Source organism: Nycticebus coucang, chromosome 22, assembly GCF_027406575.1.
Source record: "Nycticebus coucang isolate mNycCou1 chromosome 22, mNycCou1.pri, whole genome shotgun sequence".
Classification (NCBI taxonomy): Eukaryota; Metazoa; Chordata; class Mammalia; order Primates; family Lorisidae; genus Nycticebus; species Nycticebus coucang.
The window spans coordinates 53,706,031-53,721,819 of record NC_069801.1 but is presented as its reverse complement, the minus strand read 5'-3'; the positions used below and the strand labels follow the sequence as shown (position 1 = coordinate 53,721,819).

Genomic DNA, 15,789 nt, shown 5'->3' with positions numbered 1-15,789 from the left:
GTGGACAGTGCCGTAACCACTGTGCTATGTATGGGCGGCAAGCCAGGCCCCCAATAATCTTAACATGTACAATAAAACCTTCTCCTCCCCTCCCGAGTATGTCTGTGATACCCGTGGTCTTCCATGACGACACAGCATCCTGTGCGATCATCCTTTCCTGCAAATCTTCAGAACTTTTATAAAGTATATTCTAGGGGGGGTATACTAGAAATGAAGAGAAAAACATGAACACATTACAACAAACCGTAAGAAGTGGCTGCGTCGGGATACCAGGGTATGTTTCTCAGCTTCTTCAAACGTCCTGCCCATTTCAAATCTCCCTCAATAAGCATCTACTACTTGTGGCATTTAGGAAATAAAGGGAAAGCATTTTCAGTGATAAAAACAAATTCATGCTTCAAAGTTTAGAGAAAGAAAATAGAAATTTTCACTTACGTATCCTGACATTTTATATGTACATTTTTCTTTCTTTTTAATGAGGGCTACAGTACAATACTTACCCAAAAGTACATCATCCAAGTGGGCCCAACTTACTCGCACAGGCCCTTAAAATTGGAAGAGGGAAGCTGTGACTCAGCCAACCAGTCAGATGGGTGCGGCGGAAGAGAGGGGGATCAGAAGCATGAGCTCTGGTTGCTGGCTGTGAAGCGGCAGAGCGCCGTGGGTCAGGGGATGCTTCCAGAGGAAACCATCCCTGGCAATAACTAGGAAGGAAACAGGGACCTCAGACCTACAGCAGCATGGAATTAAGTTCTGCCAACAATTTGAGCAAGCCTGGAAGCGTAATCTCCCTCAGAGCTCAGCCCCATCCAGGCTTTAGTTTTCAGCCTGAGTGACTTGAAGCAGAGAAACCATCTAAGCCGACTGGATTTCTGACGCACAGAAAGGTGAGATCTTGAATTCCCGTTAAGTTCATAGTAATTTGTTACAGCAACAACAGAAAATGAATACAGTGACTAAAGTGAAAAGCTGTAATGTACAAGAAAGGGAAAACAAAAATGAACAAAAGATGACGTGAAACGTCCAGTGAGTTCCCATGTTTTCCTATAACAACTTTCTCTGCAACTGCTGGTTGACAGCAGAATTTCAGCTTAAGGACTGAACAGAGACAAGGAATGGTTTTCAAATTAACCAGAGACTTTAATGTGATTCTGTGGAAAATGCTTACAAGCAATCAGACTGCTCTTCTCGCCTGTGTGTGTTGCCTTTGAGTTTCATACAGTGCACACATGGATCGGGATGATCAGGGAGAACCTGTAATCAGAAATGCCGCGTGACCCAAGAAGACATCAGCTCCACACGGCTGCTGAGACGGACCCTTCCTACTGCTCATGGAGCGCTCATAAAAAATACATAACAAACAAAACTGAAATTTAAATCTGCGGTTAAGTCCTGGAAGTCCTTTTTTGTTTTTGTTTTTTTTAACTGAAACCAATTATAAAAAATGGTCCCAATTTCAAGTTTAAAAATTTTTAAATAGACATCTAATAAAATGCTCCAATGGGCTAACGTATCAATCTTAAGAGTTTTTTTTCTTTTTCAAAGATGGGCTAAGAATGAAAATGGGACAGTCTTGAAAAAACTGAGTAATTCCAATCTGATGGATCCTACATTATATCTTACGACCGTCGTGAACATATCCCAACAGCTGTCAGCGTTCAGTTTTACTTGTTGCACAGGAAGTCCACAATATATTAGTTAAGCATACATGATAAAGAACACAACCATTTTTCCTCAAACAGTACCAAGATTCTAAGAGCTCACAGTTCTAACACAACTTTACATTAAACATTCAAAACACTGTTGTACAATCATAGACATCTGTGAATAGTCTAGAGAGAAAGAAGCATTTTGGTACATTAAGGCAGCTTCAGCCAACATTTTAAGAGGTTCTGAATATAGCTTGATATTTGAATATTTATTATTTTCAAGAAATTTAAAATGTTGCTTAAAACAAGAACACCATAACTTACGAAACTGAGGTCTTAAACATTTTAACTACTGGGTTCTTAGCACATAAACCTTACGTAAAAATCAAGATACTCGTTCCTATCAGTATTATCAAAGATCATCACCAATTAAAAAAATGAAGGAGTTTACGTGAAACATGGGGATATAAACCCTGTTTTTCAGCCAGGGCCTTCCAACAGTTTCTCACACACATCTGTGAGGTAGGATATTATCTACATTGTGTACATGAGAAAATTAAATGAGGTCATACGACTTGCTGCTGCTGTTCAGGTTCTAGGTTAAATTCTGTTCTTCCCTCTCATTTCAGCTTTCCTTTACAGAGTTTTTAAAGGGTTAAATGTAAGGATTGCTACTCACAGCATTCATTTTAAAAGCATATAAGGCAGCTGAACGTTTACCAAGGTGACTTAACAACTGAAACAGGTTGAAATAGAAAGATGCATCCAGCAAAGAACTTCGGACAATGGTACTGGGAGGCTGGCCAAAGGAACTTAAAAATAGGCAGAAACAAATAAGGCCGTCATAGTTTATAAATACGGTATTTTATAAATAATTCTTTTTCCTGGAAAGAACGTTCCACTCTAAGATCTCCTTAATTACACTTCAAATTTAATTGAAATTTACCTACCCTGCTTGTCCACATAATCATGAGCTACCTCCTCAAAGTCCAAATTGCTTTAGATAAAAACTATAGTTACCAAAAGTCACATGCACAGTCAAGGCTGCAAAACTGGCATTGCCATATGAGGACAGACGTTAGCACAGCCATTAATACAGGCCCACACTCTGATGATGCTTCTAGACCCAGCCCGACGCTTGTCAAGCTATGGCTGAAGAAATTTAATTAAAATCCAATCCAGTCTAGACTGTGGGCACTGTTCTCTAGGCTACTGTTTGTTCAGTGGCGTCAAAAGCATCATAATTAGATGTGGGAAAAGTAAATACAGACGCCAGAAACTCTTCTAAGTAAGGTCTGTGCAATTCTTAAAGCTCACCAAACCTAAGTCACATTTCAAAGTTTTGAATGGTTTGGGGGGGATCACGAGCCAGTAATTATTAGGTAGTCTGTGAATAGAAATATACTCTATGAAAATAGTGTCATATCCTCTAATATACATACAAAATGAAAAATTATCCATCTGTATAGGAATCTTATATAGGCTTAATTCAGATAATTGTCAAAAACTATAATAATTTTGATAGGGATGGGGTCTAGTTTTCCTTTTTTAAAAAAAGATTGTGCTTCAATAATCCCATTATTAGAATCATGCCCTAAAGTTTCTTCAGTATTTTTTAAGCACCCTCATTAACTTGAAATACTTATGAAAATGAATACGCTAATCATAAATAATTCAGACAATTACATCCAGTTAGTACAATCAACTGTTCAAATAATTAAGCTAAGAAATATTTAGTTAAGACTACTTTATGTCACTCTAAGACTTGAAAGCAATATATCGGTTTATTTTTATTACTCGCTACTCACATTTCATTAACTCAGACTGTTCCTCCCCAGAGGAAAGGTGGTGTACGCTAAAGAGCTGAATATTGAGATGGCGTGAAAGCTTACGAAGAGCTTTCCTCATCTGGAACACGGTAAAAATACTTTTCCTGGTTACCCCACGAGGCTAGTGTAAGCTGACAGATAGGGAGGGTCTCTGGATCTAAAAGTCACTCTGAAGACGTCTAGAACATTTCCATTACTTCCAATTAGTAGCGTTCTGCTTTATGCCAAATGGATATAACGTTTTACCGCGTTTGGTTTTCTGGATGATTTCTGCCATTTGTATTCCTCTGGTAATTGGATTTAGAAAAATATTCAAGTATATGCCTTTGAAATGCCTCACGAAACCAAAAAAGAACATTCATACTAGTATAAAAACTCTAAATATATAAAAAGTGTACACTAACACAAATCATGTGAAAAGGCAGAACTTTAAAGCTCGAAGGTACCACAGAGGGCTTTTAGTCTCTCTCTCCCATTTTATGGGTTACAAAAACGAGGCCTAATATAGGATGTCACTTATCAACAGATTGCACATATACCTCATCTGAAATTAAAATAAATTACATTCCCTATTTAAAAACCCACAGGGTAAAAAATAAAAATAAAAAATAAAAACCCACAGGGAAACAGGAGGACCAAGTAAAGAAATGCCAGACTGAAAAGGTTTGGGTCTTTAAAAACAAACAAAAGCAGACAAAACTGTGAATATGTCTAGCATTTAGATATTGAGATTTTACAACAATTAACAGGAAATCATTAACCAGTGTATAGACAACTAACTACGTGGTGTCTGCGGGAGGTTCTGTTCCACGCTTTTACACTGTATATATGGAAGGTGTTAACTCAGTATACTTCACATTAATAGATGCTATGGATAAATCCAAACAGTCAAAAAAAATCTGTAATGTTAATGGTTACTGATTATTTACTAAATTACCTCTCATTTTATTCTAAAAATCAATCTGTATTCCCTGAGTACAAACTGGCTAGGGAATAAGAAAAAGCTAGCACAGAATTATATAAGTGTTCTGGAAACCCTATTTGCAGAAAGTGGAGAACTGTCTGCTACATATAGGCATTCCCTGACAAAGAAATACCTGTTATCTCTGATTAACTTAGGCTCCTGGGATGCTCTTCATAGATGGCTAATATCAAGGAATATAAACACTTGAAATTACAAAATTGTCTCATAAAAGGTTTGTTGATGAAATCAAAAACCCAACTTGTGAACAGTTTGCCTGCTTCCTTCCCTGCATATCAATTTAAGAAGGTGTCTGTTCCCACAAACAGGGATTAGATCTAAATACAGTATCCTATAAAAAAGTAAATGCTTACTTGCTACACATTTTGAAAGTAAGAATCTGTACACAGACTGACCACCCACAGAGCCGTAAGTATGAGTCATGAGTCTCTTAATCTTTTTTTTTTTTCAAGTAATCATATTATTTAAGGTTGTTCAGTCACTCAATACCAAAAAGAATAAAGGTTGCACCCAAACAATATTGTAACCTGATTAAGAAAAGCAAGGTGCTATAAAACAAATTGCAGACATAAAAAATTCTGTTTAACCCAGCATTCACTCAAGGTAACCATGTCTGGAAGTTAAAATGAAATGGTTTTAAAATGAAATGATTCGGATTTGGGGCCAGATTCTCTCCCAACAAATAAGGGAAAAAGGAAGTGTTACTCTAACTTTATTCTTAACCACCCTAATTATGGTAACCTGGGACATAATTTTCATACAGAAGTATTTTCAAATTTGCTTCTTGTCATCAGATGTTTAAAAATGGCAAAGTAATTTGGGCAAAGCAGGGTTAAAGTTGAAATGATTTTCTTTTTTCAAGGAAGGATGTGTCAGTCTTTAATGCTCATATCCACCATTAACTCATGAAGGGGAGAATAACATATAATATTATTCAAATTTACTCCACGGATTCTTTCTTGTTCTGTAGAGTGTATCAAAGGATCTACTTGGGGAAATGCTATGCTAGAACCATATGGAGTCCACTTCCATGATATAGCTGAGGCCTTGTCTATAACCTAACAACAGACAATCTCCTCCAAAATATTAACTGAAAGAAGCTGTTCTTGGCCAGATCTACCTACCACAACTACAGTTCAGACTGAAATGTGGGAACTCTGCACTAGCAACTGGTTCCTTCCCGTTCTGTACCCAATCCTATGTGGGGAACCTACAACCAACTTTTATTATAAAGGGTGGAACAGAGAACCAGTGAAACTTTTCTTGTGTCCCTTGGTGCTTAAAAAAGAACAATCTTGAAATCAGAAGGTTCCTGAGCCCTGCATGATGCCAGACTGAGTCTCCTGGTATCTTTTTTTCTACAAACCAATGTACTACCTACTCTCTAAAATTCACAGAATACCTGTGTGTACTGTGATTGTTGGTTCTCCTAAAATCCAACAGGCAGCTGTCAAATGTGGATGTTTACAAACACTGGCAAGAATGAGAAAACAGTAAATAAATCAACTCAAAAACCATGATCATGACCACACCTGCGGTGCATCTTACGTACATGTGAAACTTACTAAATGCAGAATATAAATGTCTTAACACAGTAACTACGAAAATGCCAGAGACTATGTTAACCAGTGTGATGAAAATATTTCAAATTGTATATAAAACCAGTGCCTGGTGCCCCACGATCCCATTCATGTACACAGCTACGATTTAATAACAATAAAAAAAACACAATCATTATCCATGTACCACTGATGTGAACAGGTGTCTAATATCTGATTGATTAGACCAATGAAGTTAAAATGCCACTAGATTAGTTTCCGCTATTTCTCTGCCACTTCCGCGATACAGATTTGTTTACAAAATTGTTACAGATTTTGTCACTAGGGATAAGGGATCTGATTAGTTTCTTATTTATAAAATCATCCCATTCACAATCAGGCAAATATTAATAGGTGTCCCTGTTTTTCCCAAAAGAGGTATGTACACATTTGGAGAAGCCAAAACTCCGTGTTATCAGAGGGACACTGCAGGACTGCTCATCCCTGTCCAAAGATCAGGAGAAGTATTACCCTTTGGTGCCAGCAGATGGCAGTCTTTCAAAGATTAAACCTCAAACCATCTCAAACTGCAAGCCCACCCTTTTCCAAAATTGGTGAACAAGGATTCCTTTCGTTTTGATATTAAGAATACCTTTAAGTTACTTAACACCATTTTTTAAAAAGGTCTACAAAACAATATGATGTGACACAATGTATGCTCCTGACTCAAAAACTATTTACGGATAGACACGCTTGTCTGTCACAAACATAAAGAAACCCGGCCTAACATTCTAATTTGCTTCTTGTTAGAAACTACATTATTTTTGGCAAAAGAAACCTGTCAAGGTAATGTCACTTTTTGCTTTCAAGAGCTTAATATTTCCTAGGGTAAGTCAGATGAATGAGATTATTAATTACAGCATAAACATAACAAATGAATAAATACCAATTAGATAAATTGCACATGATTTAAAAATTAAATACTTTTACTAAAACAGTATCATCGATGAGTGACTATCTACCCTGCTATCTACAGTTTGTGGGGTTTTTTAATCTTAAAAAAAAACCTTCACAAAGCAAAACAAAAAATCTGTTTGGTTTTCAATTAAAAGCATTGGTATGTGAACGTATATATATATATACGTATATATGTGTGTGTGTGTGTATATATATATATATATATATATATACGTAAACGATACATATATTTATTCAGGAGAGAACCCTTTTAAATATTTAAGGCTTCCCTGCCCTACCAGGTTCAACAGTGAAGGTCATAGCCTATCAAGCTTTGGAAGAACACAAAAGCCCTTAGGGCCAGAACAGTATTTTCAAACTGAATGGCTAGCAACCAAGAAAGGGAACCAGAAACCGAAGTCCATCGGCCACTGAGGATGGAGTAATAAACCTTACGGAGTCTAGAGAAGGTCAGGAAGGGGCAGCGGGGAATGAAGAGCTGCCACCATGAGACACAGCAGGATCTGACCTCCTAATAGAGGAAATAAAGGTCAAGGATGAGAGAGGAGCTCTGTTAAGGGACCGTGGACATCTTGCTTTGCTTCACTTAACTGTCTATTTTACTCTTGGTGCAGTGCAAAAACAAACAGAATCAAAAAGAATTTGAGAAAGGTAGGCTTTCAAGGTAAATTTTAAAGTGGCAAGAGTCTATAAAAACTACTGCAATTCCAGATATTCTAAAGTTAAGTCAAACCTTGAAGGCTCTTAAGATAAATATATTATTCAAGGAAATCTCAAGATAAAATCCAGAATGAGCATTTTCTTTTAAGGAACCTGGAAACTGTGGTTACTGTTGTAGGACCAGAGCCCTTCCGTTGAACCCTAGGTAGTATTTGTAAAGAACTGTTAGAAGAACTTGGCTTCTGAATTTTGGGATTTCAACATTTACATAATATCTTATTCATGGTTGTTTTAACTTTTAATCTTTCCGCTCAAGAAAACTGGGGACATAAACAAACCTTAAGGCCTACAAAAATTTAGGGAATAAACTGGATTTACCGAAACAGTAAAGAAAGGTGGTGTTGCCAAACCACCCTTCCTTTGAGATGGTTTGTCAGTGAGGTGTGTTAATCATTTGAACTCACAATTGTAACTAACCATCTTCACCGATGTTCACCTATTAAAAATACTGCCTGTGTGCATTTATCATAGGCACAACAGAATCACAGATTTCTACAAGCAAATGTCCAGATTTTTCTTGTTCTCAGTAATTTCACCATCATTGTGTGTCCCCTGGAAATATTCACGTCTCTCAGTTAGTACTGCAGACACGTCATCCAGATGTAAGATAATAATTCAAAGAATATATCTCATTTTCACAGGGCAGCAAGAGGAAGACAGAAACCAGGGACAGACCATCAACGGGCTAAAGTAGTGATCAGACTGGCACACATTTCAAAAAAATCCATGGTGTGACTGCCCAGGCGAGATGAAGCTGATGACGAGGTGCTTCCAGTCAGAGAGCCGGTGAGAGAGCTCGAGAGCAAATGGCTCTCTGTAGCTGCAGAATCGAAACTGGACCTTGGTCTGTGTAAGCCAGCAGCAGAGCAAGAACGCTGAGGGGTTGAGGAACCGGACCTCTGCTCCACTACCTCGTCTGAAAGGAGCCAAAGAAAAGCAATTTACTTGGAATGCAGACTTGCCCATGCCCTTCCTAACATGAAGTAAATGCATCTGAGCCAGGGCAACTTAACAATGAACACCAGGTTTCGGTGTGTTAGGAGCAGTGTGGGCAGTACCTGGCCCTCCCACAACCACAGCAGACATCACTAATCAATCGCACACTTACAGAGTCAGAACGTGGCCCCTAAATCCTTCTCAGTGGAGTATTTGTTGTTAATGGTGAAATCAAACTCATATTCCTACATGTGAAGAAAGCACATCTTTGGCAACTTATTTTCTCCTACACATCAATAAACAAGTCATTACGACAAAAACAAAAGTTACCACCATGCAGTGGTTCTGAACCTTCTGTGCACAATGGAATTGCCTTGGCTAGGAGGAGGCAATGCAAGAGAAATCTGGTTAAAATGCAGATTTCCTGTTCCCAGGACCAGTCTCCAGAGATTCTGACTGGGTAGGTCTGGAGTAGTTCCCAGGAATCTGCATTTTAATAAGAACAGAGGGTAATTCTGATGAAGGCGGTCTAGGACCCATATAAACATTCCTACAGGTGACAGGTAGTTTCAGAATAAAATGTAGACGCTCTGTTTAAAGCAATTTCCCCCACTGTAACTGAGTTCTACTCTTGTTCCCATTCTAGCACCTTACCCTTGGTTTTATTCTGTTTTTATCCCTCAGGGGCCTTTGAACTGAATAATCATATTTGGTTTACCCAGGCTTCATTCTCTGCACACACCAAGTACTCGGATGTGACTATTTTCTGTGATTCCGCTGGTGCCTAGATTTCCAGAGGGCCTCAATTCAATTAGAGCAGACATCCTCAAACTTTTTAAACAGGGGGCCAGTTCACTGTCCCTCGGACCGTTGGAGGGCTGGATATAGTTTAAAAAGAAAACCTATGACCAAATTCCTATGCACACTGCACATATCTTATTTTGAAGTAAAAAAACAAAACAGGAACAAATACAATCACACTGCGTCATGTGGCCCGCGGGCCACAGTTTGAGGACCCCTGAACCAGAATCTCAGTAAAGGCCTCTCTGACCACCCTGGACACCAAAGATAAGAGCAGTTGATGAAGAAGAAAGCTTAAGATGTTATATTCTAGTCAACAAAATGTGAATGGAGAAATGTTACAAAAAACCTAACAAGTAAGCTATTTTAGGCAAAAGTTGCTTCCTTGTTGTTCCCTACTTTTGCTCCACAGCCGACGCTTAAAATAACTTTTTATGCCCAGGAAGCACTTCTTTTGAAAAGGTGCTGGGTAAGGGCAGCACCTGTGGCTCAGCGGGTAGGGCGCTGGCCCCATATGCCAGGGGTGGTGGGTTCGAACCCAGCCCCGGCCAAAACTGCAACAAAAAATAGCCGGGCATTGTGGCGGGCACCAGTAGTCCCAGTTACTTGGGAGCTGGAGGTTGCTGTGAGCTGTGATGCCACAGCACTCTACCGAGGGAGATAAAGTGAGACACTGTCTCTAAAAAAAAGGAAAAGAAAAGGTGCTGGGTAAGAGATGGTCCATGTGCATTTCATCCTTTCCATTTCACCTACATTCTGGTTAAATCTAAATTACTTAACAACCAGCACAGAAGACCCACCCACTGCGCCTTTAAGAAGATTTTAACATCTGGTCCACCCAGGCGAAGTTTTCTCTTCTCAGAGCTCACGCCTGCTAAGCTTCCTTACCATCAATACTTTTAAAGTCCAAAAGGTAGCTCCTGTTGTCAACTAGGTAAAGTTGTAAGCTCATTTTCACATAGTTGCCAGTCACTGGATTTTTTCTTCTTACGCGAAGATGGTATGCATTCACTACCTAAAATGGGAAACCAACAAAAATAACAACCTATGAAATGTCTCCCTTCTTACTGTGAAGAATGTCAAAAACAAAGAATTGATAGGAAGAAATTTCTGAGTGATTATTTAAATATATATATAGTAGGTAGTTTACTTTTAGCATTTATTTAATCCCCACTAGCAGTAATGTTTGTGTACAGCAATTATAATTTAAAGGGAAAACTACTTGAATGAATTTGGGGTACTGAGAAAAAATGTAACGTGAACTTAGAGGTTATACAGAGTGTAGCCCTTATTCCAGATACGCATCCTCAATGAAAAAGCCAGTGATAGCGTTGGCTGCCCCGTCCTTGCTTGAATACTTTGGCCGATAAATATGGAGTAGAAGGAATGAAAGGGAGTGAACATGTGAACGGTGTACATCAGTAACAGAACAGAAATATCACAAAACCCAGGTGGAAAAAAGGAAAGAAAAAAAAAAAAAAGCTACAGCTCAGATAAAGAAGAATCTGAGTTTTCAAAACATCTATGAAATTATTTTCAAAACTTTTTTCAGTACAGATTTTTAAAGATTTTTGACCTTTTTTTTTTTTTTTAAACTAAATAAAACTGCTTCAAAAATGAGACATCTGGGCCAGGCACGGTGGCTCACACCTGGAACCCCAGTACTCAGGGAGGCCGAGGCGGGTGGATTGCCTGAGCTCATGAGTTCAAGACCAGCCTGAGCCAAAGCGAGACTTAAGTCTCTACTAAAAATGGAAAACTGAGGCAAGAGGATCACTTGAACCCAAGAGTTTAAGGCTGCTGTGAGCTATGACACTATGGCACTCTACCAAGGGCAACAAAGTGAGACTGTCTCAAAAAAAAAAAAAAAAAGTGAGATCTGTTTTTTAAGTGGTTTTAAGAGAATATTTATTCACTGTATTCATTTTGTGTACAAATAATGAAATGAGAATGGCTGATTTAGTCAAGCGTGTCAAAGGAATACACATGATAAGTTCAAACATTTCCTTTTCCTTTAAAAAAAAAGTTAGCAATCCACAAGAAAAGAACAAGAGTGAAAAGAATAGCCCCGAAAGGAGAAAGTGCTCAAAAGGAGCACTTTCATTCAAAAAGAATATGAAATGAAATAGAACAATATTTTTTAAAAAGCAAAATGTGGGCTGAAAAGTACTAAAAGCACCAACCGATTAAGACAAAATTTCCCAACTTGGAGAAAAGTATTTGTTTACTGAATAATCTGTTTTGACCACCAGCTGTTATAGCCATCCACTTCTGCCCTCCCAAGAAAGTAAACAAAATCAAGTCTCCATTAAAGAAGAAAGTAAAAAAAATACTATCTTTGAAGACTCATGACTTTTTATTGCTATGATGCATACTAAAACAGGTAGGCTATTTTCTCAAGTGATTTCAAGTTGATTATTTGTTGTTTCTTGACCAAGAATATTGTTTTTATCATTCAAAATATGTAGGTCTCAGCATCAACAGCTCTTCATCCCAATACAGAGATTATCTGTTTTATTTGAATGCATATGGTATGGTATTAGAAAGAATGGTGTTTGACAGCCAAAAGTAATAAGACCAATAAATTTATAACTAAATGAAAAACAACTTTTCTTGACCTCAATATTCACCCCAGCAGCTCAGAACAGCTTACGTGGAAAAATGGCTTCTACATCTAATCTTAATACACTACAACTTCCTACCTTCCATTCAAAATCCAGCTGCTTCATAGCACGGTAAACTTCAGCCATAATATCATATGGTTTGCTCTGACTTCGGATCCCAAGATGCCACTTGGCTTTCTTCACCGCTAATGGTTTGGGCTTGGTGGTATTCAGCGCATCCAGTGGACACTTAGCTTTAGGGCTGTCCGCTATCAGAGGCGGCATCCTTTCCGGGTGAGGCTTCAGGCCCGGGGGAATGTGCATGGCACTGTCATCCATGAAGGAGCCAGTCGGGGGACTGGAGGCGAGGTAGAACTCACTGGCTTGGTTCATTATCCTCCGGTTGTCGATGATGAGGTGATAAGCCACCGCAAGCTGGTCCTGAGGGTCGCCACTGTACAAACTGTTCATCACTTCTGATTCTGTACACTCAAATTTTTCACACACTTCTCTCACAGCCTCATCGTCAATGACGTTAGCATCATAGGAGGGGTCTTCGGGAAATAAATAACTGGGCAAATCCTGTTTAAACCATTCATGTTCTCTGGGAGAAACACCGAAACACACGACTGTAAGAACATACGTTAGCAAGTCCCAAATAATTTAGACACAGGGCAGTACAACGCAGCAGAGTCAGAAAGGCCTTGTCTCTACCCCTAGCTCTGCCACTTACTAACTGTGTGCCCCGGGGCCAGGAAATTAACCCTTGCCCTTGAAAAACGATGGTTATTCAGACTTGAGCATTTAGCTGACATTTTCTCAAAAATGAACAAAGTGAATCTGTCACATCAAGGAAAACGGCTAGCGGTTATTTGTTGTGGATAAAATGCAAGCTTTCGAGCAAAAATGCTAAATTCTCCATAATTTGTAACTACCTCCAGCTTTCCAATACCTACAACTTTGTGATGGTTAGTGTTGATGATATGATTTTTTTGATAGTGTCTAATGAAATGTGTCGCCATTTAGAAAGCTTACATAGTTCAATAACCCCATATTTTCTAAATGACCAATACATGGTGTTACAGAATCATACATGCATAAAAGATCCACTCAGAATACAAGACAGACCAGTGAATTATAATGTAATAAAGTACAACAATTCATTGATACAGTTTCTGATTTGATAGGGTTTGGTCTAATATCAAAGAAGAATACTGCTGTTATCTAAAAGGCTATTGAAATACTCCTTTTTCCCCAGCCACTTATCTGAGTGAGGTCAGACTTTATACACTGCAACTAACAGAGAATACTGTAAAAAACTGAATAAAGATGTGAGAACTTAGGTGTCCTCGAGGAAGCCAGATATTAAAGAGATTTGCAAAAATGTAATAGAATACCTGTCTTCTCAGAATTTTTTGTTTTAGAAAATATAGTCATTTTTCAAGAAAGTTATATTTAAATTAACATGTAATGGGCTTATTAATTTTAAGTGAATTAATATCTTAATTTCTCAGTTTTAATTTTAATGTGGTAGATATTGACAGGTATAAGTTACCTTTAAAAATCCTCTCTGAGGTCCCCAAGAATTTGAGTTAGAAGATATCAAAACCGAAAAGTCTGAGAACTGCTCTCCTAAGTCTCATTTTTCTCACCCGTCTGGGCCTCTCCACCTGATGTTACCATTGCTACCCTATAACAACATACCCCTTTTCTTCTAACACACATTAGCACTTCGAGATTGTTAAGCATTGCTACCTGCAAAAGTAAGTACCCCCTCTAAGCTAAAATTCAGATCAAGATATATATATTTTTCCCCCTCTTCCCCCAGTTTTAGGCTGGGGCCAGGTTTGAACCCACCACCTCCGGCATATGGGGCCTACTCCTTTGAGCCACAGGCGCCGCCCCCTCGAGATATATTTTGACTGAATGTTGTCTATGCACTGATTAATGCACTTGTCACTATTTACTGAGGGCATAGTATGGACAAAAAGATACACTCCTCCTGACAGAGATTATATTCTAGCTGAAAACAGATTAAACAAATACACATTAAAAATAGCTACAAGTATACAAATACGCAAATCCTGTGATAAAGATCATAAAAGCACAGCATATAAATTAGAATGCGAGGCAGGGGATTAGGGCAGTCGTTTGGAGTAATATTTAAGCAGACACCAGCTAGAAGGATCAGAGGTCAGCTAAGCAAAGAAATTGGGGAACAGATATTGCCAGTATGTGTCGAGAGCTTGAGACAAGGAAGAGTTCTGCCACGTCCTGGGAAGTGAAGAGGGCCCAATATGACGAAAGCACAGTGAGCTGGGAGACGGCTCAGCAAACAAAGCGGGAGACTTCTGACAACTGTCGGCTGTAAGGAGACGCGAGGCCGGAACCTCTGGCTGATGAACGTGACTGAAGGATGTTAAACAGTCGGGGTGACATAATGTAATTTGCATTCTATAAAGATTATTCTGCTTGTGGTACAAAAATTGAACTGTAAAGATAAAGATGCTGCTGCTAGTTGCGACAGTCCAAGTGAGAAACGATGGAGTGCCAGGCCCTGAAGACATATACGGAAGATAAAACTCCTACAGCTGCTACCACAGCTATAATGGCACCGTTTTACAGTTGTCAAGCTTCTATTTTTTTTTTTTTTTGTAGAGACAGAGTCTCACTGTACCACCCTCGGTAGAGTGCCGTGGCGTCACACGGCTCACAGCAACCTCTAACTCTTGGGCTTACGCGATTCTCTTGCCTCAGCCTCCCGAGCAGCTGGGACTACAGGCGCCCACCACAACGCCCGGCTATTTTTTGGTTGCAGTTCAGCTGGGGCTGGGTTTGAACCCACCACCCTTGGTATATAGGGCCGGCGCTCTACTCACTGAGCCACAGGCGGTTCTGTTAATCTTCCCTACTACACTGAGAGCTCCTTGAAACAAGAACTGTATCTTATTTAGCTCTACCCTACAGGCCAGTCCAGAGCAAATGCTGAACAAATGCTGAATAAATACATGATGAATAGACACATGAAGTATGAAGATAAAAATTAACATTTGCTACATTTTAAGCATTCAGCTATATTTAAGTTTAATAATAAAAACTGAGATAGTTTTTTAAAAGAAATAACAGAAGATAAAACATTATATTCCATGTGCAACATTTTTAAAATATCAATGACAAATAAGTTAGTTGAGCACTTCCAAAATCTCACTAGGAAAGGTGAGATTTATAGCTTTTTAAGTTGTCCTATATCCATCTCTCCTTTTCCAGCTCCAAAGTACCTTTTAAAACCAACAGCCTCCTAACCACAAACTGAGCAAACTAGCGGTGTAACAACCACCGCGGTGCCAGGGCAAGAGCAGAGGAACAGAACAGGTTTGCAGGTCCCCAGAGAATGCTATTATTGGACATGTCTCTCCAGCATTTGCCTGGAAACCTCTACTAACAGGCTTCGTCTTTCTGACCTGACTCAGAGCTTACTCACCAAAAACAGCCTTTTTCCTTAGGACATTTTTCAAACAAAACAACGACAACCAAAAACAAAAAAAAACCTGCAAAAAAAAAAAAATAATAACAATGGCAATAGTCTAACATCCCAGCTGTCTGAAAAGGCAATGAAAATTAGGTAAATAAGAAGCTGACCAACAAAACTAAAGAGAAAAATTAGGAAATAAGAGTTTCAAAGGGGTCTTTGAAAAGCTCTGATGTAGTACTGGGACTGGAGAAGGCCAGTCACATTTGCAGGGCTGCACATGC

General features: G+C 38.8%; 1 protein-coding gene across 2 annotated transcripts in view; it reads right to left on the bottom strand.

Annotated features, from left to right (window-relative positions):
• Nucleotides 1-1,116: 1,116 nt before the first annotated feature.
• PRKAA2 (protein kinase AMP-activated catalytic subunit alpha 2) overlaps nt 1,117-15,789 on the bottom strand; it is an 86,467-nt gene continuing 71,794 nt past the window's right edge. For both annotated transcript variants that reach the window (XM_053576287.1, XM_053576288.1), the window contains 3 exons: nt 12,136-12,640; nt 10,322-10,448; nt 1,117-8,612 (listed from right to left, as the gene is read on the bottom strand). In XM_053576287.1, the coding sequence (XP_053432262.1) occupies nt 8,374-8,612; nt 10,322-10,448; nt 12,136-12,640 (871 nt within the window). In that variant the 3' untranslated portion in view covers nt 1,117-8,373. The remainder of the gene's footprint in view (nt 8,613-10,321; nt 10,449-12,135; nt 12,641-15,789) is intronic.